Source organism: Theropithecus gelada, chromosome 4 (genome assembly GCF_003255815.1).
Source record: "Theropithecus gelada isolate Dixy chromosome 4, Tgel_1.0, whole genome shotgun sequence".
Taxonomy (NCBI): Eukaryota; Metazoa; Chordata; class Mammalia; order Primates; family Cercopithecidae; genus Theropithecus; species Theropithecus gelada.
In genome coordinates, this window is record NC_037671.1 from 88,091,078 (window position 1) to 88,118,020 (window position 26,943).

At 44.7% G+C, this 26,943-nt stretch overlaps 1 protein-coding gene across 5 annotated transcripts in view; it reads right to left on the minus strand.

Moving 5' to 3' along the window:
* The window catches only part of GABRR1 (gamma-aminobutyric acid type A receptor rho1 subunit), a 53,672-nt gene that overhangs the window by 26,292 nt on the left and 437 nt on the right, over positions 1-26,943 (minus strand). For 2 of the 5 annotated variants that reach the window (XM_025383157.1, XM_025383156.1), the window contains exon 1: positions 14,094-14,670. In XM_025383157.1, coding sequence (XP_025238942.1) covers positions 14,094-14,215 — 122 coding nt within the window. In that variant the 5' untranslated portion in view covers positions 14,216-14,670. Of the gene's footprint in view, positions 1-491; positions 591-14,093; positions 14,671-26,943 lie in introns of those variants that run through there. The other 3 variants (XM_025383158.1, XM_025383159.1, XM_025383155.1) reach the window with 3 other exon arrangements.

Sequence of the window (26,943 nt, forward strand, 5' to 3'; positions counted from 1 at the left end):
TGCTATTCCTAGTCCTTGGGGGCATCAACACGCCTGACTGGATCCCTGAACTCTGCCCACATCTCTTTGAATTGTTCTTTTATTTAATTATCATGAGTTAAGCCCTTTTGAAGGCAATGCTGTTTTCTGCCAGGACTCAACTGATGCACAGGGACACATCAGGACAGATGCACAGGGATTATGTCATCTGTAGAAAATGGAGCAGAGACAGGTGTGCGCTCTGCAGGCGTGGGCAGAGTTAAGACCGGGGAGTGGCATGCACTCCGGGCAATGGGCCATCACAGTTGATGGGCAGCATGAGGCCGAAGGACACCGGGGACAGAGTTCTCTTCGCATTCAGTCCCTTGCACGGTGCTGGACCCCGGTGGACCCTCAATACCTATTAGTTGAATGAAGGAAGGAATCAGCCCCTTAGATGGGCACTTAAGAAGGGAGACAGGAGGGAATGAAAGAGGAGGTTGGAATGGAAAAAAGCTTAGCCCAGCTCTTACTTTGGCTTTGGGCCAGCCTGAAATGGAACCAGACACTGACGAAAGGAGTTTTGTCAAATTCTGAGATGCCACTGCCTTTGCTTTCATGAAGCCTGGATTCTAGCCAAGAGAAGACGGATGAATAGGATATAGTTATGGTCTTTTTCATTATTGTTTAATGTTATTAAATAACTTTTTTCCTGTTTACATGCCCGTGTAAAAAAATTTAGAAAATAGATTAATCATAAAGGAGAAGATGAATATAAACTCACAAGTAACCTCTGCCATTCTGCATCTTTATTTCTTATAATTCTTGGAGAATTACAGTTTGAAACTTTCTTTTAAACTCAAATTATAATATATCATGGAATATTTTTTGCGTGATTGGCATCTTTTCGCCATCTGAGGGTATGATTATTAGTATTGAAATGATATATTACACAAAACAAGTAATAGGAAAATCTGACACTGCTTGAGCACTTCCTATGTGCGAGTTATATGCTAACTCCTGTTACATGTGTTAACTCAGGTTATTCCTCAAAACAACCCTAGGAAGTAGGCCTCATCATTATCCCCATTTTATATGCAGGAAACTGAGACACAAAGACTTTTAATAACTCGTAAAAGTGAAGGAGCCAGAAGTCAGAGCCAGGGGTTCTGGCTCCAGGGTTGGAAGCAAGACTGTTCATAGCATCACGTTGGAAGATTTGCCTCCCACTGCCAGGAAATTGGCTTAGATGTGGAAGGTCTGAGCTTATCGTCTCCTCATATACAAGTTAACATGGACCTTGCACAAAGTAGGCGCATGATAAATATTTATTGAATGAGCCCCAGGAGGTTATGAAGAAAGGATAGGCATGTACCAAGTTAAGATGATACAGGATGACATTCGAGACAGCTTTTTGAACTGAACATACGGTGTACATTTGTTGAACACCCATTTTTATTTTGGATAAAATGACAAATTCCAACCTATGAGACTTCTTGATGTCTGCTTGTTCTAGTTCTTAGTCTGTGCGTGGATGTTTTCCCAAGAGGTATCAGAACTTTCTCAGGGGTGAGTTGGAGCAGGGATGGGGGTTTGTGATGAGGGAGCTCTGCTGGAAGGCTCATTCAGCTAATGGCCGGGCATCTGATAAATTACACTTCACCTTGCTGACTATTTCACCTGACAAGATAGAGAACTTAATTTTTATAAAGAAGCAGAAATCGGCTAATGAAAATGATCTTCCTTTCTCAGCATTTGTAAAAGCCAAGAAAAGAAGTCCTTGTATGTAGTGCAAAACACCCAGATGTTGTCCTTGGCACACCCCCACCCCGCACACCCCCCAATCCCCACCCATCTCTCAATCCTCCTCCAGAGCCACTGAGAACAACAGGGTACATCCAGTTCTAGCTCCACTTCTTAGATATGTACCTGCTCATAGGGGTCCATTTTTCTGATGTGCATAAAGGCCCTGAAAGACCAACTGGGGCCTTGCCCACAGCAGTCAGGTGGCCAGTCCTGGCTGACTTCCTTCTCAACGTCCCCCACCCTGCCCCGGCTGTCTTGCCCCCTCCATCCCCACCCTGCTGCCTTGGGTGTCATTACTTAGCATATGGGAGGCAGCAGGCTTTCCTGCCTCTGGTCTTATCCTTCTCTAATCCAACCATCCCACCAATACCATGGAATGAAAATCACAGTTATGTCACTTCCCCTCTTAAAACCCTTCATCCTCAAAGTAAAATCTGTGGAAGCTGGGCATATAAGGCCCATAATAAGGCTCCTACTCACTTTCCCACTCTCAGCTCCCACTCTGCCCCCAACTTCTTGCTGTTGTCAATTACATCTCTATGCTTTGCTCCTGATGTCCCAACTGTCTGGAATGCCCTTCCCATTAGTCTTCACACCCTTTGTTATCCAGACAGCTCCATGCATTCCCAGATAAAATACCACCTCCTCCTGAAAGCATTCTTGAGTTTTTCTCCTTCGCACTGAATTCAGTGCTTCTCTCCTTTACATGCTTTCATCAGAATGTGCACACTGTGCTGTTGTGGTGATAGGCCTTCTGACCATCCCACTCATTTCACCGTGGGATCAATAGATGAGAGACTCTATTTTTTTTCTTTTCTTTTGAAACAAGATCTCTCTCTGTTGCCCAAGGCTGGTGTACAGTGGTGCAATTATAGCTCACTGCAGCCTCAACCTCCTAGGTTAAAGCAATTCTCCTGCCTTAGCCTCCCAAGTAGCTGGGACCACAGGTGTGTGACATCATGCCCAGCTAATTAAAAAAAAAAAGAAAATTGTAGTGAAGGGGTCTCACTATGTTGCCCAAGCTGGTCTCCACATCCTAGGTTCAAGGGATCCTCCTGCCTCAAACTCACACAGTGCTGGGATTATAGTTGTGAGCCACCATGCCTGGCCTCTATGTTACACATCTCTGTAAACCCTTAGCAGTGTGCAGAATTGACTTTACAAGGACAGGTACAAAATATGGAAGGAGAAGCACAAACTCAAGGGTGTATTCCACAGAATTGAAGGGACCCATAAAAATGAGTCAAGGGAGGCCAGAGTCTAAATGAGACACAAGAGACATGGTAAAGACAAGCAGAATTCTTTCCAGTTGCATCCTGAGCTAGGAGAGTCAGTAGAAGGAAGTATACCACTTGGAGAAGATGAAGCAAGATTTCATTTTGGTTTTTTTTTTTTTTTTTTGAAGACAGGGTCTCACTCTGTTGCCCAGGCTACCATGCAGTGGCACAAGCTCAGCTCACTGCAGCCTTGACCTCCTGAGCTCAAGCTATCCTCTCACCTCAGCCTCCTGAGTAACTGGGATTACAGGCATTTGCCACCATGCCAAGCTAAGTTTTGTATTTTTTGCGGAGTCGGGGTTTTGCCATGTTGCCCAGGCTGGTCTTGAACCCCCGAGCTCAAGTGATCTGCCCGCCTCAGCCTCCCAAATGCTGGGATTACAAGTGTGAGCCACCGCGCCTGGCAGAGATGAGGCAATGTTAATAAACAATTACAATAAGGCTGAGATTCTGCTAACAGAATCCAATTTTACTTTGCTATTCTCCATCAAAGAGAGTGGTCTTCAAATCGGGAAGAGAGAAAAGAATTATTTGCTACCAGAATAGTGGACATGTAGCACACAACCATCTAAGGCTCAGCCCTGATTACACATTGGAATCATCTGAGGAGCTTAAAAATCCCAGGCCACAGAGCAGACCAATTAAATCAGAACCTCTAAGAGTGGGAGCCAGTCATCGATAGTTTTCAAATCTCATGTGATTCCAATGTTCAACCAAAGTTGTGATTTCTAATTTTAAAAATGGAGCTCTTTTGCACAGCTCTCTGAGGCCGTGACCTGGTACAATAGGAGGACAGCAGGCAGTCAGGAAGCCAGCACACTGCCTTGAACCTGTTTTGCTTACTGGTGGGAGATTGCAAGTTGCTTCTCTCCAGGTCTGTTTCCTCAGCTGTGAAGTAAGGGTTTAGGCAATGAGATGGCTTCGAAACCTTTCAAGTTCATTCCAGAAGGCAGCAGGCTCCCTGAGATGTGAGAGGTGCTTCACTGCTCTAGTCCTGTTGGCTGAAGGCGATGCTAGAAAGGTAGGTCCCCTGCCAGAGCTGCACCAATAGGGGTCTGGGTTCCACACAGACCCACTAGCACTGGGGGTGTGTGTGTGTTTAACTTTCATTAATTTAATGAGCATGCACTCATCATGTTATTTATATTACATTTCTTGAATTGTTATAGGGGCTGTGCATTCTTCCACATAATGAGTTGACCATTTTGTATTTTTCCTTGGCTGTAAATATTAAATAGTTCATTTCCTTTGATTCCTTCCTAAGTGGGTTTTTGGTAACCACTACTGTGCTTTTCAAATCATGTTCTCTAAAATGTGTGAGGGTTAATTTTATGGGTCAACTTGGTTAGACCATGGTACTGGTTCTGGTCAAACATCAGTCTAAATGTTACCGTGACGATATTTTTAAAAGAGGTGATTAACAGTTAGATCAGCGGACTTTAAGTAAAGCAGATTACCCTCCATCATGTGGGGAGCCCCCATCCAGTCAGCTGCGGGCCTTCAGAGAAAAGACTAAGGTTTCTCGAAGAAGAAGGAATTTGCTTCCAGACTGCCTTCCTACTCAAGACAGCAACACGCCAGCTTCTGCCAGAACTTCCAGCCTGCGAGTCTGCCCTGCAGATCTCAGACTTGGCAGTCCCCACAAATGTGTGATCCAGACAGAGAAAGGCATAAGGATGTGGATGTGGACAGCCTATTGGTTCTCTTCCTCTGGAGATCCCTGACGGATAGAGTGTGAACACTCCTTGACCTCTCAGGCCTGCACATCTGAGGGAGATCTGAGCTGTTGCCTGCAGCCAAAGGGCCGCGAGAGCTGTCTGGGGTGGGGGTACCAACCCAGCTTTAACCTGTCAGCTTCTGTCCAGTCTCAGGGTATTTGATCAAGCTGTCTTGCCACCATTACTGACTTCTCTTCCCACCAACTTGGGCCCCTAACACACAGACAGCCCTGGCCTGCTACTGCCTTGCCACAGAGTAAAAAGAACACATCAAGAATATGTTTGTCTAACTGCTTCTTAGATAAGATCTCAGCCTATAGTCCAAGTTGTGGACTTCAATAAAAAATCTCAGCCTAGATCATCCCTTTTCTCCCCTTGTACATATGTCTGAATTCCTATGCCTGGGAATACCATATGCCTTCTCACTTGAAGATGCCAGGTTACTTTATTTATTTATTTATTTATTTATTTATTTTTAATTTAAAGCTCTGAATTTTGTCCACCTATTTTCTTTATTAGAATTCTCAGATTGTATTATTCCCATTTCTTATAGAACGTAGATAATCTACCTTTCTAACTTGTTAGAAACGTAGATTTCTAACTTGTAGATATCTATTTGACCCCAATGCCAACATTTTAGACTCTTGTTAATGCCTTTAGAGTGAAATCCCCATAGCCAATTAAATGTCTCAGTGCTTAAAAACAGAAACAAAACAAACAAAAACGAGTGTTTGTCAAGGGGACAGCCTGCAATGCATTTCAGAATGTGAAATTGTGGATGGAACATCTCTACCTCGCTTCACCTCCCGCCCTGTCGCCTGGGGAGTAGAGCAGAGACCAGGCCTTCAACAGAGGTTAGTCAAGACTCACGAGGTCTTCTCAATGCTATCACCGCAATCCCAAGAGCCACCACTGCTTGTTTGAGGTTAGATTTATTTGATGAGGCAGCTTACGGTATTGGAAGGAGTGCAGACTTGGCATCAGTCAGACTTCAGTGTGAATCCCAGGGGAGCCACAAACTAGCCGTTAACCTTGGGCAGTGACACCTTTGATCTTTCTGTGTCTCAGTTTCCTATAAAATGGGGGGAATAATACTAACTTTACTGGCATGCTGTAAGAATTAAGCAAGAAAATGTTAATTTGAACCACAGGAAATGGCTGACATTCAACTGTTTGTGACATACAAAAACATTTTTACTTGGTTCAACCTGAGTTTTATGTCCATCAATATAACTTTCTTTCGTTTTCTGATGGCGAGAGGAGAGCACCAGAGTAGAAACGTGGGGTCTGTGGGGTTTTGCATGTATGTTATGTGACTATGGCACAAGTTTGTGTACCTTTTTGAGCCTTGCTTTTTTCTTCTTTAAAGTGAGGGGGTTTCTAAGGTCCTTGAAGGTCTGACATTCTGCAGATTTTTTTTTTTTTTTTTTTTTTCTTTTTTGAGATAGGTCTTACTCTGTCACCCAGGCTGGAATGCAGTGTCGCAATCTCAGCTCACAGAAGCCTCGACTTCCCAGGTTCAAGTGATCCTCCCACCTCAGCCTCCCGAGTAGCTAGGACCACAGGTGTGTGCCACCACACCTGGGTACTTTTGCTTGTTTTTATAGAAATGGGGCCTCACTATGTTCCCTAGGCTGGTCTCGAACTCCTGGGATCAAGCAATCCTCCTCACTTGGCCTCCCAAAGTGCTGGGATTACAGGTGTGAGCCATCATGCCCAGCCTTCTGCAAAATTTTTGATTTTTGTATTCACAAAAATGGTCTGACTAAGGTCTATCTCCCCCACTAGACTGTCAGCACCTCGAGGGGAGGAGCAGGTCTTTTCTGCTTTCCATTGCCTCCCAAGCCATGGGCACAGTGCCTGGAGTATAGTGCCCTCAATACATATTTGTTGAATGAATGAATGAAGTACAGGAAATAGCAAGGGTCAGGATTCACTCATTTATTCATGCCCAACATTTCATGAACATTCACCATTGTTCTTGATTGTGGGGAAACAAGGATAAATGCACCCTCAAGGGGCTCACAGTCTAGAAGCAGAGACAAATGAGATAAAAAAGGCAATGCTGAGTGATTAGTCCTTAGACAGAAGAGTGGTGGAGAGCTGCAGAAGCTCAGAAGTAAGCCACCTAATTGAGACTTGAGAGGCAGAGGGTGAGGGAGGGCCACGGAAGGCTTCTCAGAGGAGGTGACACCTCTGCTAAATATTGGAGGGAGAAAAAACGGGTCAGAGAAATAAGAAAGAGAATGGCGTTGTGAGCATGGGAGCAGAAGGTGCAGAGGCCTTAGGAGACTGCAAGGAGGAAGGGCAGGTCGTAATCAGCAGGGAGACAAGGACCAGGCAGCACAAAGTGGGGACTCAAAAGTTCAAGCAAACTTTCTGGGGAGCAGAGGGACAAGACAAAGAGAATGCTACTAGCTTCAGAGAAAATCAAATTTTAAGGCGTTTAGGGCAATCAGTCGCTAATCCCACAGCTTTCTCTTTGTCACGCATGACAGGGATTTGACAGCAACACCTCATGCCACATTGTTGCCACCCCTGGCCTGTCTTCATCCTTTGAAACCTCCAAAGTCCCTCCTACCCTAAAGCTCTCCTGTCTTCCTCTTTCACCTTCATCCCGTCTCAGTCTTTCAGTTCACACCAAGTTTCTTGTAAATACTGTCTATATTCACTCCATTTTCTCTTCTCCTCTCCTCAACCCACTGACATCTGTCTCTTTGTGGGATGACCATTAATGACATGTAGCTACCATATCTAGGGCTCACTTCTCAGTCCTCTAACTAGTTGATTTTGACCTTGGAGTGATCTGACCACTCCCTCCTTCTTAAAACCCTTGACACCTCGCCAGAACCCCTTCCTAGTCAGAAAGCCTCTGATGGCACAGTCTGCATCTCACTGAGTGATTGGTGAAGAGCTCACTGCCCAATGTAGTGCCTGCCCTGTAATAAGCACTTGGTAACTGTGGAAAAAATGTGCCTCTTAACATCCGCAACACCTCTGTGTTCCAGTTCTATACCCATTTCTCTGGTCACTCATTTCCAGTTTCCGTCATTGAGTCCCCTTCCTTTATCTTCTCCTCAAATGCTGCTCTTCCCCAAGGTCTGTCCTTGATCCGGTCCTTATTTCATGCCACATGCTATCTCTGGCCACCTCATCCATTGCCACCTATGGGGACTCCCTTTAAATCTAATTCTCCAAGCCCAGTTTCCTTCTTGAGCTGCAGACTTACATCCCTTCCTGCTGACTGGACAGCTTTCTCTTGGTATCTTGCAAGCACATCTAGGTCCATATGTTCATACCAAACTCACCACCTTCATCCCCAAACCTACTCCTCCGCCTGCTCTCCTTCCTAGCACCACCATCTACTCAATCGTACAATCCAAATACCTGCTGAACATTCACCCTAAACTTCTCTCTTACCCTGAAGCCAATCAGATTCTGACCATTCTAGCTCCTTGAAATCTCTCATATTCATTCCTCTCCCATCCCCATCCTGTTCTTTCCACTATGAATGAGCTTTGCACCAGCTCTTACCTGGCCTCAGACTCTGGTCATAGACTCTGGATTACTTTCTCTCTTTCCCCTCTAGCCCCCTTCCTGGTGTTCCATCATGCTGCTGAGCAAGGAAGCATCGTCTCTCTGAAATGGAAATCTGCTGAGACCACTCAGCTCCTCTTTACCTTCAGAATAAATGTGAATTCTTTAGCACGACAAAGAATGCATGATAATGTACTTCCAGCTTCTGGTAGGATCAGTTTGCCCTCCCACAGCCTGAGCTGGCATTGTCCAGGGGCCTGTAGTGTAGGCAGCTTATGTTTCCATTCTTCCAGGGAAGAGAGGAGGAGAGGACAGACAGTAAGTTTTGGGTTTTGTTTTGTTTTGTTTTGTTTCTGAGACAGAGTCAGATGGGCCCAGGCTGGAGTGCAGTAGCATGATCACGGCTCACTGCAGCCTTGACATCCCAGTCTCAAGCCATTCTCCCACTTCAGCTTCTTGAGTAGCTGGGACTACAGGCACATCTCACCATGCCCAGCTACTTTTTTTGTACTTTTTATAGAAACAGGGTCTCACTTTGTTCCCCAGGCTGGTCTTGAACTTCTGGGCTTAAGTTATCCTCATGTCTCAGTCTTCCAAAGTGTTGGGATTACAGGCATGAGCCACCATGCCCGGCCTGAGACAGTAAGTTTTGATTTATTCTAGAAACATTGCCCAGTGCCCTGGCATTCTGATCTTGATTCTGCATGATTGGTGAAGATGGGTCCTATCTGGATATGCCTCCCATGGAGATTCTGGGAAAACATGAATTATTTGCTGGGGTGGAGACTATAGTGAGGTAGGTAAGGTGCATAGGGAGTAAAATGTTAAGAGCCAGTCACTCTCTGGGGCATGTAAGCACCTCCTTCAGTTTTGCACCCTAGGCACCTCACTAGACTCACCTTCTGGTGTGCCCATGTTTACCTAAGCTATTTTATTAGCATGACCATGTGAAGAAGCCTGGATACAAATTACCAGCAGGTTATGGATTTAGAGTCTGGATGAAATTCAGTAAGCCCTTTAAAAGTTTAGGCTACATAAAAATGAAGTTTAACCTGGCTGGTGGGGTATAAGTTGGGTCCACCTAATATTTTTTTTTTTTTTTTTTTTTTTTTTTTTGAGACAGAGTCTCGCTCTGTCGCCCAGGCTGGAGTGCAGTGGTGCGATCTCGGCTCACTGCAAGCTCCGCCTCCCGGGTTCACGCCATTCTCCTGCTTCAGCCTCCCGAGTAGCTGGGACTACAGGCGCCCACAACCGCGCCCGGCTAATTTTTTGTATTTTTAGTAGAGACGGGGTTTCACCGTGGTCTCGATCTCCTGACCTTGTGATCCGCCCGCCTCGGCCTCCCAAAGTGCTGGGATTACAGGCGTGAGCCACCGCGCCCGGCCTACCTAATATTCTGGAAAGAAATTTGCCCACATGTATCTGGAGCGTTCAATGTTTTTGTTCCATTTGATCCATACCACTTCAAGGAGTCTATCCTAATTAAATAATTATGTATGTGAACAACTCTTCTTATATACAAAGATGTACAAACAGATTATTTGTAATAACAAAGAGGAAGCAACCAAATGTCTGTAAATAGAGAAAAACACTTAAATGGTAGCACACTGTGCATTAATTTACATATTTGCATTATTATGCAGCCAATCAAATGATAATTCTATTGACTTTTAAAATAAGTAAACATGCAGACAATATTATATTAAATACAATAAGGTTATAAAACTATATGTATAGCATAATTCCAAACTACTTAGTATTCAGTATATGCTTACCAAAAAAGACAAGAAGAAAATACACAAAAATGTTAACAAGGTTACTTCTGGGTTTGGAGATTACGGGCAATTCTTGGATGTTTTAAAAATTTTTTTCTCTTTTTTTTGGTAAATTTAAATAATAGTTATATGTGTCTTTCATAACTAAAGAAATGAAAGTTTTTAAAAGTAAAATTACAAAGAAATTTTATTTCACTCTCTAAGATCAGTAACAAGACTCACTCTCACCACTTCTATTCAACCATAGTACCAGAAGTCCTTGCCAAAGCAGTTAGACAAGAGAAAGAAAGAAAAGGCATAGAAATAGGAAAGAAAGAAGTGAAATTGTTGCTGTCTGCTGATGACATGATCTTATACATAGAAAACCCTAAAGACTTCACCAAGAAAACTGTCAGAACTAATGAACAAATACAAGAAAGTTGCAGATTCAATTCAACATGCAAAAATCAGAAGTGTTTCTATACACTAGCAACAAACTATCTAAAAAAAAGAAATTTAAAAAATCCAATATACAGTGGTTACAAAAAAAAGACTAACTAATAAACTTAACTGAGGAAGTGAAAAATTTGTACAATGAAAACTGTAAAACACCAGTGAAAGAAATTAAAGGAGACACAAATAAATGGAAAGGTATGTTCATGGGTTGAAAGAATTGATATTGTTAAAATGTCCATACTCCCAAAGTGATCCGCAGATTCAATGCAATCCCTGTCAAAACTCCAAGTCATTTTTCATAAACATAAAAAAAACCCTGAAATTCATATGGTACCACAAAAGATCCCAAATAGCCAAAATGATCTTGAGCAAAAAAAACAAAGCTAGAGGCATCACACTACCTGATTTCAAGCTATATTACAAAGCTATAGTAATTAAAACATCATGGAACTGGAATATAGACGAACACATTAACCAGTGAAACAGAAGAGAGAGCCTAATAATAAACCCATACATTTACAATCAATTGATTTTCAACAAAGGTCCTAAAAACACACAATGGAAAAAAAAAGTCTCTCCAATAAATATGTTGAGAAAACTGGATAACCGCACGCAGAAGAATGAAATCAGACCTTCTATCTCACACCATATACAAGAATCAACTCAAAATGGATTAAAGACTTAAGTGTAAGACCTGAAACTGTAAAACTGATAGAGGAAAACATAGGAGAAAAGTTACACAATATTGGTCTAGGGAGTGACTTTTTTGCATTTGACTCCAAAAGCTTGGGCAACAAAAGCAAATAGACAAATGAGATTACATCAAACTAAAAAGTTTCTGCACAGCAGAATAAATAACTAATGCGGTGAAGAGACAATCTGTAGATTGGAAGAAAATATTTGTAAGGCATACACATCTGATAAGGGGTTCATATCTAAAATATAGAAGAAAAACAACTCAGTAGCAAGAAAACGAGTAACCTGATTAAAAATGGGCAAAGGACTTGAATAGACATTTTTCAAAACAAGGCATACAAGTGGCCAACAGATATATGAAAAAATGCTCAACATCATTAGTCATTAGGGAAATGCAAATCTGAACCACAATAAGATATCATCTGACACCAGTCAGAATAGCTATTATCAAAAAGATGGCCAGGCATGGTGGCTCATGCCTGTAATCCTGGCACTTTTGGAGGCCAAGGTGGGAGAATCACTTGAAGCCAGGAGCTTGAGACCAGCCTGGGCAACATAGTGAGACCCTGTCTATAGAAAAAAATTTTTTAAATTAGCCAGGTATTCATAAATTAATGAAACCATTATAATCCAGCCTAGGTAACAAGGCAAGACCCTGTCTCTAAAACAAACAAAAAACAAAACAAACTTAAAAATATGAACAATAACGAGAATTGGCGAAGATGTGGAGAAAAGAAAACCCTTGTAACACCGTTGGTGGAAATGTAAATTAGCACAGCCTTTATGGAAAACTAGACGGAGGTTCCCCTAAAAACTAAAAACAGAATTACCATATGATCCAGCAATCCCATGTCCAGGTACATATCCAAAGGACTTAAAATCAGTTTGTTGAAGAGATATCTGCACTCTCATTTTCACTGCAACATTATTCACAATAGCCAAGTTATAGAAACAACCTAAGTGTCCATCAATGGATGAATGGATAAAGAGAATGTGGTATACAATGCAATACTATTCAACCTTAGAAAAAGAAATTCTGTCATTTGCAACAGCATGGATAAACCTGGAGGACATTAGGCTTAATGAAATAAGCCAAGCATCAAAGACAAATACCATATAATCTCATTTGTATGTGAAATCTAAAACAATAGAAATCATATTAACAGAGAGCAGAATGATGGTTACCAGAGGCTGGGAGATTGAGGGTATGAGATGTTGGCCAAGAGGTAGTTTCAGTTAGACAGGAGGAATAGTTTTTTGAGACATATTGCACAGCAGGGTGACCATAGTTAAAAATAGTGTATTGTATATTACAGAAGTGCTGAGTAAATTTCAAATGTTCTCACCACAAAAAAATAGTAAGTATTTGTGGTAATGGATACATTAATTAAACTTAATCATTCCACATTGCATGTATATATCCTTACATCATTTTGTATGTACCCCATTAATATATACAATCATAATTTGTCAATTAAAATATAAATGTTTAAAATAAATTATTTAAAAGAAAGTCTATTTCACTCTCTTAGACTTCTTAATCACCGATATTTGTGAATAGGTTGCCACTCTAACTCTGACTTGGGAAAAGTTTTTGATGAAGACCAACAGAGTTTGTTGTTGTTGTGGCTTTTAATCCCTATAAGCACATTTGGATCAAATAATCTCTATGGCTGTACCACTCCACAAGTTCCAGTGTTTGCCCAAGCACCTTCTGACTCTGATGGTAATAGGGCACAGTGGCCTCCCTTAGTATCCCAGGGCTCACCATGACCACTGGGTATTTCAGCTCCTAGTTTTGCGATGTTGTTAAGAACACCTTGAAACAATGCTGTGAGCTACAGCTGGCTGTCTGGGAGCCCATGTGAGGAGGGCTCCCTCCAGCCCCAGAGGGAGGACACTGAGGCACTAGACACACAGCCCTCCTCCTAACCCCAAACTCCCAAAAGCTAGATTTCTTTTCATATTCACTGATCTCTCAGACTCTATTTATATTTACACTCAAAGAAAGGTGAAGTTCAATTTGAAGCTAAGGCTAATAAAGGACCAAGAATCAACAATGCCCTACTGTCTCCATTTCCTCATCAGTACAAAGAGAGCACTGGATTAGGTTGTCTCCAAGTCTCCTGTATTATTGACTGATGCGGGGCAAGCAGGTGTGCATCCCAGATAGACACTGCCAGTGCTGCCATCAGAATGGCCGAGTGCTAAGGATGCCATCAGAATGGCATCAGGCTAGGCCGAGTGCTAAGGGGCTGGTGGGGAACCTGGTTTCCTGTCTAAGCTCCCTCTGCAAGTGTTGGCAGACAGGGCAGCATGCACCTTTAGTGTTGACCACAGGCAAACACTTGCCTGCAGGCACCTCCGTCCATGGCCCTCCCAGTTTACAGGTAGTGGACCATCTAATAATGATCCTTCTAGTCATACAGCTTGGAGAAAGCTGTTTTCTTTTAAAATATTAAAAAGTGATTCACAAATCTAACAGAAATAATTACAGCAGAATCATTCTCATGAAATATAGGTCCCATTAGTAATTTGAAAATTCACAGATTTGTTCTAACCCTAGGACACAGACAGCAAATAATTGCCCTTGATTTTTTTTTAATGTGCATATATTCTATTTTCCAGAACCTACCTTTCACCTAGGACAATTCATAAGGAATTTTAAAATATGCACTGATAAAATAATCTAATCTAGCATCATTTAAAAAGAAAACCTAATTCTAACCTTCTAAAAGCAGGGCAGCAGGAGAACAAAGGGAAAGGGAAGAAAAAGGCATCTACACAAAACACCATATGCTGGAAATGATGCTCAATTTCTAGAACAATACTGTAAGCTCACTTTGCGCACCCTCTTTTCCTAAATCCTCTATCCGTAAATGTCCACTCACCTGCCTTTCTTAGACATCTCGTGGACTTCTCTTCCAGGCCAGTGCACTCTGCTTTCAGTGGCCAAAACCCATCCCCACCACAAAAGAAAGATGCCAAATTTCATATTTGGGACAGTCAACATGGGTTTCCAAATTCAAACAGCTCTCTCCAGAAACAGCAAAAAGGAAAATGTTGTTCTTTTTCTCTCTTTAAGACATTATTGGTCTGTTCATTATTAGAAGGATGTTTACTCATGCAAAAAAAATCAACCCACAGGATGCAATCTGGAGAGCAGGAGAAAGCAATTTCCACTAAACCTATAAATCCTCCTACGTCAGATGTCAGGGATTTTCTAAACTGAGGTTGAATTCCTGTGTCCCAGTGGAACAATTATTTTGGCCAGTCTAAATTAGTTCATCATCAAATGTGGTAAAAATGTTGGTGAAAGTCTTACTTTCTGGTGCATTGAATAAAAGGAAAGTAAAAATGGACCAAAGCAGTTTCCAAAAGGAATAAGGCCAGAGGTGCAGAACTGCTTTCTATGTTCACATTAATGAGCTCCTCCCTGGATCTATTTTAAGCTTACAGCCATTATTATTTGCTTTAGCTGAGGGCTGGATTTGAACAGCTCCCTGCCCCCACTTCCTGTGGCTGAATCCCTGAAACCCCAGGGCCTGGTACCTGCGTGGGCTGTCTATATGGCTGAGATTGAGAGGCCAACTGGGGAAGAGGCTTTTTTGTCTTTGTTTGGCACAGAAATAAGTAAATTTCCTTGTCAGTTGCATTATTCTTATCATGAACCTCACTGCACTTTCCACATTTCAAAAATACCAGTAATAAATTAATTTTAGCCTCAAGTCTGTGTTATTTATAGATAGTTTTTCTTTTGCTTTGATGCTTACTTCAAGACTCTGCTATAATCTACAGGCCAGAGTTTGTGTCTTCATCAAAAGACAGTCTCAGAGCCTCGTGGAAGAGACTGTTCTAGGTACTCCAAACTATTATTTCTTCAAAGCTGAGCTGATATGGTTTTGATAACTTTCAGACTGTACCGGTAAACTGAGTCAGGATTCCCAGAACTCTATAGCTGAAAAGCAGTTTCACACAACTGCTAACCCAAGATACAACAGAATGAGAATTAATCACACAGGACTGAACGAATTGATGAGAGAAATTTTGTTGGGGTTATTTGAAATGTAGTTGTTTTAAGGTTCTGTTTCCAGATCGTAAGAAGCTTTGTCTTTCTCTTCTTATGTTATCTGTAATTCACAATAAGTTTTTAAATTCTGCTTTGATAAACCAAAATGAAGTATTCTTGAATGATATATGATTCTCACTGACACGATTCTCCTTGTTTGAATTCAGAAACTTACCCAGTCTCTTAACATTTCTTGGCAATATAGTTGTTTGCATAGGTTTAGTAAGAATCTGTCCTCCCTTTTGCCAAAATACAACTGGAAGTGAGAGGTGACAACGTGCTAGCAGCCCTTGCTCTCGATGCCTCCTCGGCCTCAGCATCCACTCTGGGGGCACTTGAGGAGCCCTTCAGCCTGCCACAGCACTGTGGGAGCCCCTCTCTGGGCTGGCTGAGGCTGGAGTCACCTCCCTCTGCTTATGGGGAGGTGTGGAGGGAGAAGCGTGGGCAGGAACCCGGGCTGTGCCAGACGCTGGCGGGCCAGCGCAAGTTCCAGAGGGTGCGGTCGCGGGCTGGCTGGTGCCGCTGGCCCAGGGCAGTGAGGCACTTAGCACCCAGACCAGCAGCTGCAGAGAGTGCCGGCGGGCCAGTACTGCACTGGAGTTCTCGCCAGGCCTCAGCTGCCTCCCTGCAGGGCAGGGCTGGGGACCTGCAGCCCCCCATGTCCAAGTAACCCCCTCCCTGTGGTGGACTTCTGCACGGCCCAAGGCTCCCAGATGGGCGCTGCCCCCTGCTCCATGGCGCCCAGTCCCATCAACCACCCATGGGCTGAGGAGTGCAGGCAGGGCTCGGGACTGGCGGGCAGCTCTGCCTGCAGCCCCCCTGTGAGATTCACTAGGTGAAGCCAGCTGGGCTCCTGAGTCTAGTGGGGACTTGGAGAACTTTTATGTCTAGCTAAGGGATCGTAAACACACCAATCAGCACTCTGTGCCTAGCTCAGGGTTTGTAAATACACCAATCTGTACTCTGTGTCTAGATCAAGGTTTGTAAATACACCAATTGGTACTCCCTATCTAGCTAACCTGGTGGGGACTTGGAGAACTTCTCCATCTAGCACTCTGCGTCTAGCTCAAGGATTGTAAACACACCAATCAGCACTCTGTCAAAACGGACCAATCAGCTCTCTGTAAAATGGACCAATCAGCTCTCTGTAAAATGGACCAATCAGCAGGATGTGGGTAGGGTCAGATAAGGGAATAAAAGCAGGTGGCCCCAGCTATAAGTGGCAACCCACTGGGGTCCCCTTCCACGCTGGTGGAAGCTATGTTCTTTCACTCTTTGCAATAAATCTTGCTGCTGCTCACTCTTTGGGTCCACGTTGCCTTTAAAAGCTGTTAACACTCACCGTGAAGGTCTGCAGCTTCTCTCCTGTTAGCGAGACTACAAACCAACCAGAAGGAAGAAGCTCCAGACACAGCTAAATGTCTGAAGGAACAAACTCCGGACACACCATCTTTAAGAACTGTAACACTCACCGTGAGGGTCCGTGGCTTCATTCTTGAAGTCAGCAAGACCAAGAACCCACCCATTCCGGATACATTTTGGCGACCACAAAGGGACTATTGCCTATCCCCAAGTGCTGACACTTTCGCCTATTGTGGTGAGACTTTCACCTATCACCAAGCAGTGGGACATTGACTATCACCGAGTGGTGAGCACCAACGGACCCCTTTCGCTTGCTATTCTGGCCTATTTTTCCTTAGAATTTGTAGGCTAAATACCGGGTACTTGTTGGCCAGTTAAAAGCGACTAGCGCGGCCACCGGACTTAAGACAAGGGTGTCAGGCTTTTTGGGAAAGGGCTCTCTAACAACCCCCGACCCTTTGGAGTTGGGAGCGTTGGTTTGCCCAGAACCAGATTCCGCTTTTGCTGTACTTCTGGGTTGAGCTGAGGGTCGACTGAGAGGAAAGTCATGCAGCTCCAGGGTCCTGACAAGTTGATTGACCCTGCGGCCATGAGCAGAACTCTCAAAGGCATGTCACCCAAGTGAGACTCGCCCATCTATTCTATCTACTCTGACCCTTGCCCCTGGGTCCTAATGCCTGCCAGACAAACTTCCTCTTGCCTCTCTTCTCTGAGGTTAGTCCCACTTCTAAAAATCGCTCCCTGGCTCTGGTGGTTTTCTAGTTTCTCCTGTAAGAATGACTTCTAATATGAACTCCAAGACTCTGTTACCTTCTTTAGGCACCCAGACTCACCAATCAGAAAGACAGTTTTTGCCCAAAGCCCTGGCATAGCAGGGACTACCTGGAATTTCAGGATCCCTGCTCAGACTAACAGGCCTAACAAAAGCTATTCCTGAAAGCAAGGATATGGGGAGCCTCAGCAATTGTATCCTTCCTGTTCATGTAAGTGAGGACAAAAGGTGTCACTATTCCAACCCTGGAGATCCCTTCCCTCCCTCAGCGTATGGCCCTCCACTTCAATTTTGGGGTATAACATCTTTATAGGACAGGGGTAAAGTCCTAATGCTAACAGGAGAATGCTTAGGACTCTAACAGGTTTTCAAGAATGCATCAGTAAGGGCCACTAAATTCGATTTTTCTCAATCCGGTTCTCCATGTGGTCTGGGTGGACAGGCAAGGGTACAGGGTTTCGAGAATGCATTGGTAAGGGCCACTAAATCCGACCTTCCTTGGTCCTCCATGTGGTCTGGGGGAAAAACTAGTGTTTCTGCTGCTGTGTCGGTGAGTGCAACTATTCTGATCAGCAGAGTCCAGGGACCATTGCAGGTTCTTGAGCAGGGGTTGTTTCTGCTGCTGCATCCGTGAGCGCAACTATTCTGATCAGCAGGGTCCGGGGACCATTGCAGATTCTTGGGAAGGGGGAGAAACAAAACAAACTGAAATCGCAGGCGGTTTTGTCTTTCAGATGGCAAACACTCAGGCATCAACAGGCTCACCCTTGAAATGCATCCTAAGCCATTGGGACCAATTTGACCCACAAACCCTGAAAAAGAGGTGGCTCATTTTTTCTGCCCTATGGTTTGGCTGCAATATTCTCTCTCTGATGGGGAAAAATGGCCACCTGAGGGAAGTACAAATTATAATACTATCCTGAAGCTTGACCTTTTTTGTAAGTGGGAAGGCAAATGGAGTGAAATACCTTATGTCCAAGCTTTCTTTTCATTGAGGGAGAATACACAACTATGCAAAGCTTACAATTTACATCCCCCGGGAGGACCTCTCAGCTTACCCCCATATCCTAGCCTCTCTATAACTCCCCTTCCTGTTAGTGATAATTCTCTTCTACTCTCCCCTGACCAGAAGGAAATAAGCAAAGAAATCTCCAAAGGACCACAAAAACCCCCAGGCTATTGGTTATGTCCCCTTCAAACCGTAGGGGGAGGGGAATTTGGCCCAACCTGGCTACCTGTCGCCTTCTCCCTCTCTGATTTAAAGCAGATCAAGGCGGACCTAGGGAAGTTTTCAGATGATCCTGATAGGTGTGTAGATGTCCTACAGGGTCTAGGGCAAACCTTGACCCTCACTTGGAGAGATGTCATGCTACTGTTAGATCAAACCCTGGCCTTTAATGAAAAGAATGCAGCTTTGGCTGCAGCCCGAGAGTTTGGAGATACCTGGTATCTCAGTCAAGTAAATGATAGAATGACAGCCGAAGAAAGGGACAAGTTCCCTACCGGTCAGCAAGCCATCCCCAGTATGGATCCCCACTGGGACCTTGACTCAGATCATGGAGACTGGAGTCATAAACATCTGTTGACCTGTGTTCTAGAAGGACTAAGGAGAATTAGGAAGAAGCCCATGAATTATTCAGTGATGTCCACCATAACCCAGGGAAAGGAAGAAAATCCTTCTGCCTTCCTCGAGCGGCTACGGGAGGCCTTAAGAAAATATACTCCCCTGTCACCTGAATCACTTGAGGGTCAATTGATTCTAAAATTTATTACCCAGTCAGCCGCAGATACCAGGAGAAAGCTCCAAAAGCAAGCGCTGCACCCTGAACAAAATTTGGGGCATTATTAAACCTGGCAACCTCGGTGTTCTATAATAGGGACCAAGAGAAACAGGCCCAAAAGGAAAAGCGAGATCAGAGAAAGGCCACAGCCTTAGTCATGGCCCTCAGACAAACAAACCTTGGTGGTTCAGAGAGGATAGAAAATGGAGCAGGCCAATCACCCAGTAAGCTTTGTTATCAGTGTGGTTTACTAGGACACTTTAAAAAAGACTATCCAATGAGAAACAAACTGCCCCTCATCCATGTCCACTATGCTGAGGCAATCACTGGAAGGTGCACTGCCCCAGACGACAAAGGTTCTCTGGGTCAGAAACCCCCAACCAGATGATCCAACAACAGGACTGAGGGTGCCCGGGGCAAGCGCCAGCTCGTGTCATCACCCTTACTGAGCCCCGGGTATGCTTAACCATTGAGGGCAAGGAAATTGACTTTCTCCTGGACACTGGTGCGGCCTTCTTAATGTTAATCTCCTGTCCTGGACGACTGTCCTCAAGGTCCGTTACCATCCGAGGAATCCTGGGACAGCCTGTAACCAGGTATTTCTCCCACCTCCTCAGTTGTAATTGGGAGACTTTGCTCTTTTCACATGCCCTTGTTATGCCTGAGAGTCCCACACCCTTATGGGGAGGGATATATTAGCCAAGGCTGGAACTATTATCTACATGAATATGGGGAACAAGTTACCCATTTGTTGTCCCCTACTTGAGGAGGGAATCAACCCTGAAGTCTAGGCATTGGAAGGATAATTTGGAAGGGCAAAAAATGCCCACCCAGTCCAAATCAGTTTAAAAGAACCCACCACTTTTCCTTATCAAAGGCAATATCCCTTAAGGCCTGAAGCTCATAAAGGATTACAGGATATTGTTAAACATTTAAAAGCTCAAGGTTTAGTAAGGAAATGCAGCAGTCCCTGCAACACCCCAATTCTAGAAGTACAAAAACCGAATGGTCAGTGGACTAGTGCAAGATCTTAGACTCATCGATGAGGCAGTAATTCCTCTATATCCAGTTGTACCCAACACCTATACCTTGCTCTCTCAAATACCAGAGGCAGCAGAATGGTTCACTGTTCTGGACCTCAAAGATGTCTTTTTCTGTATTCCCCTGCACTCTGACTCTCAGTTTCTTTTTGCCTTTGAGGATCCCACAGAACACACATCCCAACTTACATGGATGGTCTTGCCCCAAGGGTTTAGGGATAGCCCTCATCTGTTTGGTCATTCACCGGCCCAAGATCTAGGCCACTTCTCAATTCCAGGCACTCTGGTCCTTCAGTATGTGGATGATTTACTTTTGGCTACCAGTTCGGAAGCCTCATGCCAGCAGGCTACTCTAGATTTCTTGAACTTTCTAGCTAATCAAGGATACAAGGTGTCTAGGTCGAAGGCCCAGCTTTGCCTACAGCAGGTCAAATATCTAGGCCTAATCTTAGTCAGGGGGACCAGGGCCCTCAGCAAGGAACGAATACAGCCTATACTGACTTATCTTTGCCCTAAGACATTAAAACAGTTGTGAGGGTTCCTTGGAATTACCGGCTTTTGCCGACTATGGATCCCCGGATACAGCAATATAGCCAGGCCCCTCTATACTCTAATCAAGGAAACACAGAAGGCAAATACTCATCTAGTAGAATGGGAACCAGAGGCAGAAACAGCCTTCAAAACTTTAAAGCAAGCCCTAGTACAAGCTCCAGCTTTAAGCCTTCCCTCAGGACAAAACTTTTCTCTGTATGTCACAGAGAGAGCAGGTATAGCTCTTGGAGTCCTTACTTAGACTCGTGGGACAACCCCACAACCAGTGGCATACCTAAGTAAGGAAATTGATGCAGTAGCAAAAGGCTGGCCTCACTGTTTACGGGTAGTTGTGGCAGTGGCTGTCTTAGTGTCAGAGGCTATCAAGATAATACAAGGAAAGGATCTCACTGTCTGGACTACTTATGATGTAAATGGCACACTAGGTGCCAAAGGAAGTTTATGGCTATCAGACAACCACCTGCTTAGATACCAGGCGCTACTCCTTGAGGGACCGGTGCTTCAAATGCGTACATACGTGGCCCTCAACCCTGCCACTTTTCTCCCAGAGGATGGGGAACCAATCGAGCATGACTGCCACCAAATTATAGTCCAGACTTATGCCACCCGCGATGATCTCTTAGAAGTCCCCTTAGCTAATCCTGACCTTAACCTATATACCGATGGAAGTTCATTTGTGAAGAATGGGATATGAAGGGCATGTTATGCCATAGTTAGTGATATAACTGTACTTGAAAGTAAGCCTCTTCCCCCAGGGACCAGTGCCAAGTTAGCAGAACTAGTGGCACTTACCTGAGCCTTGGAACTGGGAAAGGGAAAAAGAATAAATGTGTATACAGATAGCAAGTATGCTTATCTAATGCTACATGCCCATGCTGCAATATGGAAAGAAAGGGAGTTCCTAACCTCTGGGGGAACCCCCATTAAATACCACAAGAAAATTACAGAGTTATTGCACACAGTGCAAAAACCCAAGGAGGTGGCAGTCTTACACTGCCAAAGCCATCAAAATGGGAAGGAGAGGGGATAACAGCAGCATAAGCAGCTGGCAGAGGCAGGGAAAGACCAGCAAGAAGGAAACAGAGGAAGAGACAAAGAGTCAGAGAGAAAGAGAGACAAAGGAGAAGTCGAAGAGAAAGAAAGAGATATGGAAGTAGTAAAGAAAAAGCAATGTACCTTATTCCTTTAAAAGCCCCCAGGGTAAATTTCTAAATGTCTACCCAGCCAAGGCATGTTCTTCTTATGTGGAATGTCGGCCTGTATCTGCCTTCCCAGTAACTGGACTGGCACCTGCATCTTAGTCTTTCTAAGTCCCAATATTAATAGTGCCCAAGGAAATCAGAACTTATCAGTACCTCTCAAAGCTCAAGTCTGTGAACACAGAGCCATACAACTAATACCCCTACTTATAGGGTTAGGAATGGCTGCTGCTGCTACAGGAACTGGAATATCTGGTTTATCTACTTCATTATCCTACTGCCACACACTCTCAAAGGATTTCTCAGACAGTTTGCAAGAAATAACAAAATCTATCCTTACTTTACAATCCCAAATAGACTCTTTAGCAGCAGTGACTCTCCAAAACTGTCAAGGCCTAGACTTCCTCACTGCTGAGAAAGGAGGACTCTGCACCTTCTCAGGGGAAGAGTGTGGTTTTTACACTAACCAGTCAGGGATAGTATGAGACGCCGCTCGGCATTTACAGGAAAATGCTTCTGAAATCAGACAACACCTTTCAAACTCTTATACCAACCTCTGGAGTTGGGCAACATGGCTTCTCCCCTTTCTAGGCCCCATGGCAGCCATCTTGCTGTTACTCATCTTTGGGGTCTGTATCTTTAACTTTCTTGTCAAATGTGTTTCCTCTAGAATCAAGGCCTTCAAGCTACAGATGGTCTTACAAATGGAACCCCAAACAAGCTCAACTAACAACTTCTACCAAGAACCACTGGACCAACCCACTGGCACTTTCACTGGCCTAGAGAACTCCCCTCTGGAGGACACCACAACTGCAGGGCCCCTTCATCACCCCATCCTGCAGAAAGTAACTAGAGCGGTCATCAGCCAAATTCCCAACAGCAGTTGGGGTGTCCTGTTTAGAGGGGGGATTGAGAGGTGACAACATGCTAGCAGCCCTCGTTCTCAGTGCCTGCTCGGCCTTGGCGTCCACTCTGGTGGTGGTTGAGGAGCCCTTCAGCCTGCCACAGCACTGTGGGAGCCCCTCTCTGGGCTGGCTGAGGCTGGAGCTGCCTCCCTCTGCTTGCAAGGAGGTGTGGAGGGAGAGGCACGGGTGGGAACCGGGGCTGCGCATGGTGCTAATGGGGCCAGCACGAGTTCTGGCAGGTGCGGGCGCTGGCATGGGCTTGGCGGCCCCGCACACGGAGCGGCTGGCTGGTGCCGCTGGCCCAGGGCAGTGAGGGGCTTAGCACCCGGGCCAGCAGCTGCAGAGGGTGCCAGTGTGCCGGCACTGTGCTCAAGTTCTCACCAGGCCTCAGCTGCCTCCCCACAGGGCAGGCTCGGAGCCTGCAGCCTGCCACGTCCGAGCCCTCCATTTCAGTGCGCTCCCACAGGGCTCGAGCTGCCCCCTGTTCCATGGCGCCCGGTCCCATCGACTGCCGGAGGGCTGAGGAGTGCAGGCACAGCTCGGGACTGGCGGGCAACTCTGCCTGCAGCCCTGGTGCAGGATCCACTTGGCGAAGTCAGCTGGGTTCCTGAGTCTAGTGGGGACTTGGAGAACTTTTATGTCTAGCTAAGGATCATAAACACACCAATCAGCACTCTGTGTCTAGCTCAAGGTTTGTAAATACACCAATCAGTACTCTGTGTCTAGCTCAAGATTTGTAAATACAGGCCGGGCGCGGTGGCTCAAGCCTGTAATCCCAGCACTTTGGGAGGCCGAGACGGGTGGATCACGAGGTCAGAAGATCGAGACCATCCTGGCGAACACGGTGAAACCCCGTCTCTACTAAAAAATACAAAAAACTAGCCGGGCGAGATGGCGGGCGCCTGTAGTCCCAGTTACTTGGGAGGCTGAGGCAGGAGAATGGCGTAAACCCGGGAGGCGGAGCTTGCAGTGAGCTGAGATCCGGCCACTGCACTCCAGCCCGGGCGACAGAGCGAGACTCCGTCTCAAAAAAAAAAAAAAAAAAAAAAAAAAAAAAAAAAAAAGATTTGTAAATACACCAATCAGTACTCTGTGTCTAGCTCAAGGTTTGTAAATACACCAATTGGTACTCTGTATCTATCTAATCTGGTGGAGACTTGGAGAACTTCTCCATCTAGCACTCTGTGTCAAGCTCAAGGATTGTAAACATACCAATCAGCACTATGTCAAAACGGACCAATCAGCTTTCTGTAAAATGGACCAATCAGCTCTCTGTAAAATAGACCAATCAGCTGTCTGTAAAATGGACCAATCAGCAGGATGTGGGTGGAGTCAGATAAGGGAATAAAAGCAGGCTGCCTGGGCTTGCAGTGGCAACCCGCTGGGGTCCCCTTGCAAACTGGTGGAAGGTTTGTTCTTTCACTCTTTGCAATAAATCTTACTGCTGCTCACTCTTAGGGTCCACGCTGCCTGTAAGAGCTGTAACACTCACCGCAAAGGTCTGCAGCTTCACCCCTATCAGGGAGACCACAAACCCACCAGAAGGAAGAAGCTCCAGAAGCATCTGAATGTCTGAAGGAACAAACTCCGGACACACTATTTTTAAAAACTGTAACCCTAACCGCAAGTGTCCGCAGCTTCATTCTTGAAGTCAGCAAGACCAAGAACCCACCAATTCCGGACACAGAAGCATCAGTTATGCAACGAAAGCCTTGCCTTAAATGCCCTATTTGAGAATAATGTTAATTTAGTGAAGTGTGACAAGCCATTTTAAGGAATAAAGGTTGGCTGTACTTACAGAACCAATGCCTACAATGTCCTCTCAGGAAAACTGATGTAGGTCCAGTTTATAGTGTCCAGTCTTGCAGTTAGTAAGGAAAGTCACTTCCAGGCAAGTACTTAGGGGTATTTTTCTGAAACCTCTAGAAGAAAGGAATTCACTCAAATCTATAGGTACTGCAGGTAAAATTTGGTGGAGTTTCTTCGGCTTGGTCTCCTAATTTTAGCAGGATAGAAAATAATAGACATGGCCGGGCATGGTGGCTCACGCCTGTAATCCTAGCTCTTTGGGAGGCCAGGGTGGGAAGATCACCTGAGGTCAGGAGTTCGAGACCAGCCTGGCCAACATGATGAAACCCTGTCCCTACTAAAAATACAAAAATTAGCCAGATGGGGTGGCATATGCCTGTAATCCCAGCTACTCAGGAGGCTGACACAGGAGAATCGCTTGAACCTGGGAGGTGGAGGTTGCAGAGAGCCAAGATCGCACCACTGCACTCCAGTCTGGGCAACAAAGAGTGAAACTCCGTCCCCAAAAAAAGAAAAGAATAGACACTTTTAGAAGTCCAATCTAAGATGCCTTATGATAACTTCTAGGCAGAAGCTAATTTGGAATCATTCAACACTGTATGACTCTAGGTTTTGTAAAGCAAACTTCAAAGGAGGCCTCTATGATGCATAACTCTCTTGATGCACTGTAGAAGTAGTTAGCCAAACCTAAGGAGCCCAGCCTTTTTTTGTGATCAAGAATAATCTTTAGAATTATATATGATAACAAGGAGAGGGAAGATGGTCAGGAAAAATTATCAAACTTTGAAATGAGCAAAATAGATTACTGGGTGTTCTTTCAATAGAATGCTGAGCCTTGTCCAGCGAGACCTCCAGGGATTGTCTGATCCTATAGGGATGTATGCCTTTGATTGTCTTTAGGCTATTTTACAATTCTCTAATAGTAGATGTTAACACGTAGAAAACTGATAGTAACGCATCTCTTTCCTGTCCATAACTATGCAAATTATTCCTTTTGTGCTGTGGAGAGTATAAATCTCTATAAATCAAGTCCTTATTTGAACCAGTTGTAACATCTTACTGGTCCCTTAACTAAATGAGTTAAATAAAATCTTCAATGTCTGTTCATTTAAAGTTAGGTGAGAGTCATGATTATATCCTCTTATATGAATCATCCTTTAATGTACTTTCAATTAATAGATGTCGAAAACATTCAACATATAGAAATAAAGGCAGAATATGTGATGTCTCCCGAGGTCAACGTAAGCTAAGCATGGTTAGATACTTAAGTTGTAGTGACTTGCTGATTTAAAGACCAAATTGTCTAAAGGGAGATATTCTGGGGCTGAGTATATCAAAATGAACAGTACAATAAGGCATTAAATTGGGGAGGTAGAAAGGACATGGCTCCTAATGCCCAGATTGGAAAATATATTTCTTTCTTGTTTAGAGGATCCTGGGCTAGCTCCAGGAGCCAGGAGCCTGGGCATAACCAAAGAGAGCAAACCAGAAGGCCTCAAACACGCATTTCCTACCCTCTCTTAGCTAAGCAGAGAGCTGGTTCAGCAGGTCCCCAGTTAGCTTGATGGCAGGACAGGTGGTACCAGCTGCTGAGCATTTGCAACAAGGCCACTTCCTCCACCCGGAAGTTCCTATGGCAGAACCTTGAGGGGAGGGGCCCTGTCTTAGAGCCCTTTCTGCTTTGGGCTCGAGCCAACCATGCATCCCTCTTACTGCTATCATGAGAGCTCAGAAAGCCATGACATTTCGCTACTTTGCTGCTTTTAAATGTTCTTAATCAACGTTATTTCCCACTAACAACATGTGGCTCTAATGCGGAGAGTATCTGTGCTCTCTTTATAGGACAAGGATGTAGGAGGGATCTGTAAAGAGGCCTGAGAGAACCAGTTAGGGCTGGCATCAGAGCATATTAAGGATCCAGATTGACTTACTGAACTATAACACTTCCAGACCAATTTTTAAAAATACTTTTTTTTTTGAGACAGAGTTTTGTTCTTCTTGCCCAGGCTGGAGTGCAATGGCACGATCTCAGCTTACCACAAACTCTTCCCCGCCAGGTTCAACCGATTCTCCTGCCTCAGCCTCCCAAGTAGCTGGGATTACAGGCATGCGCCACTAGGCCTGGCTAATTTTGTAATTTTAGTAGAGATGGGATTTCTCCGTGTTGGTCAGGCTGGTCTCCAACTCCCGACCTCAGGCGATCCGCCTGCCTCGGCCTCCCAAATTGCTGGGATTACAGGTGTTAGCCACCG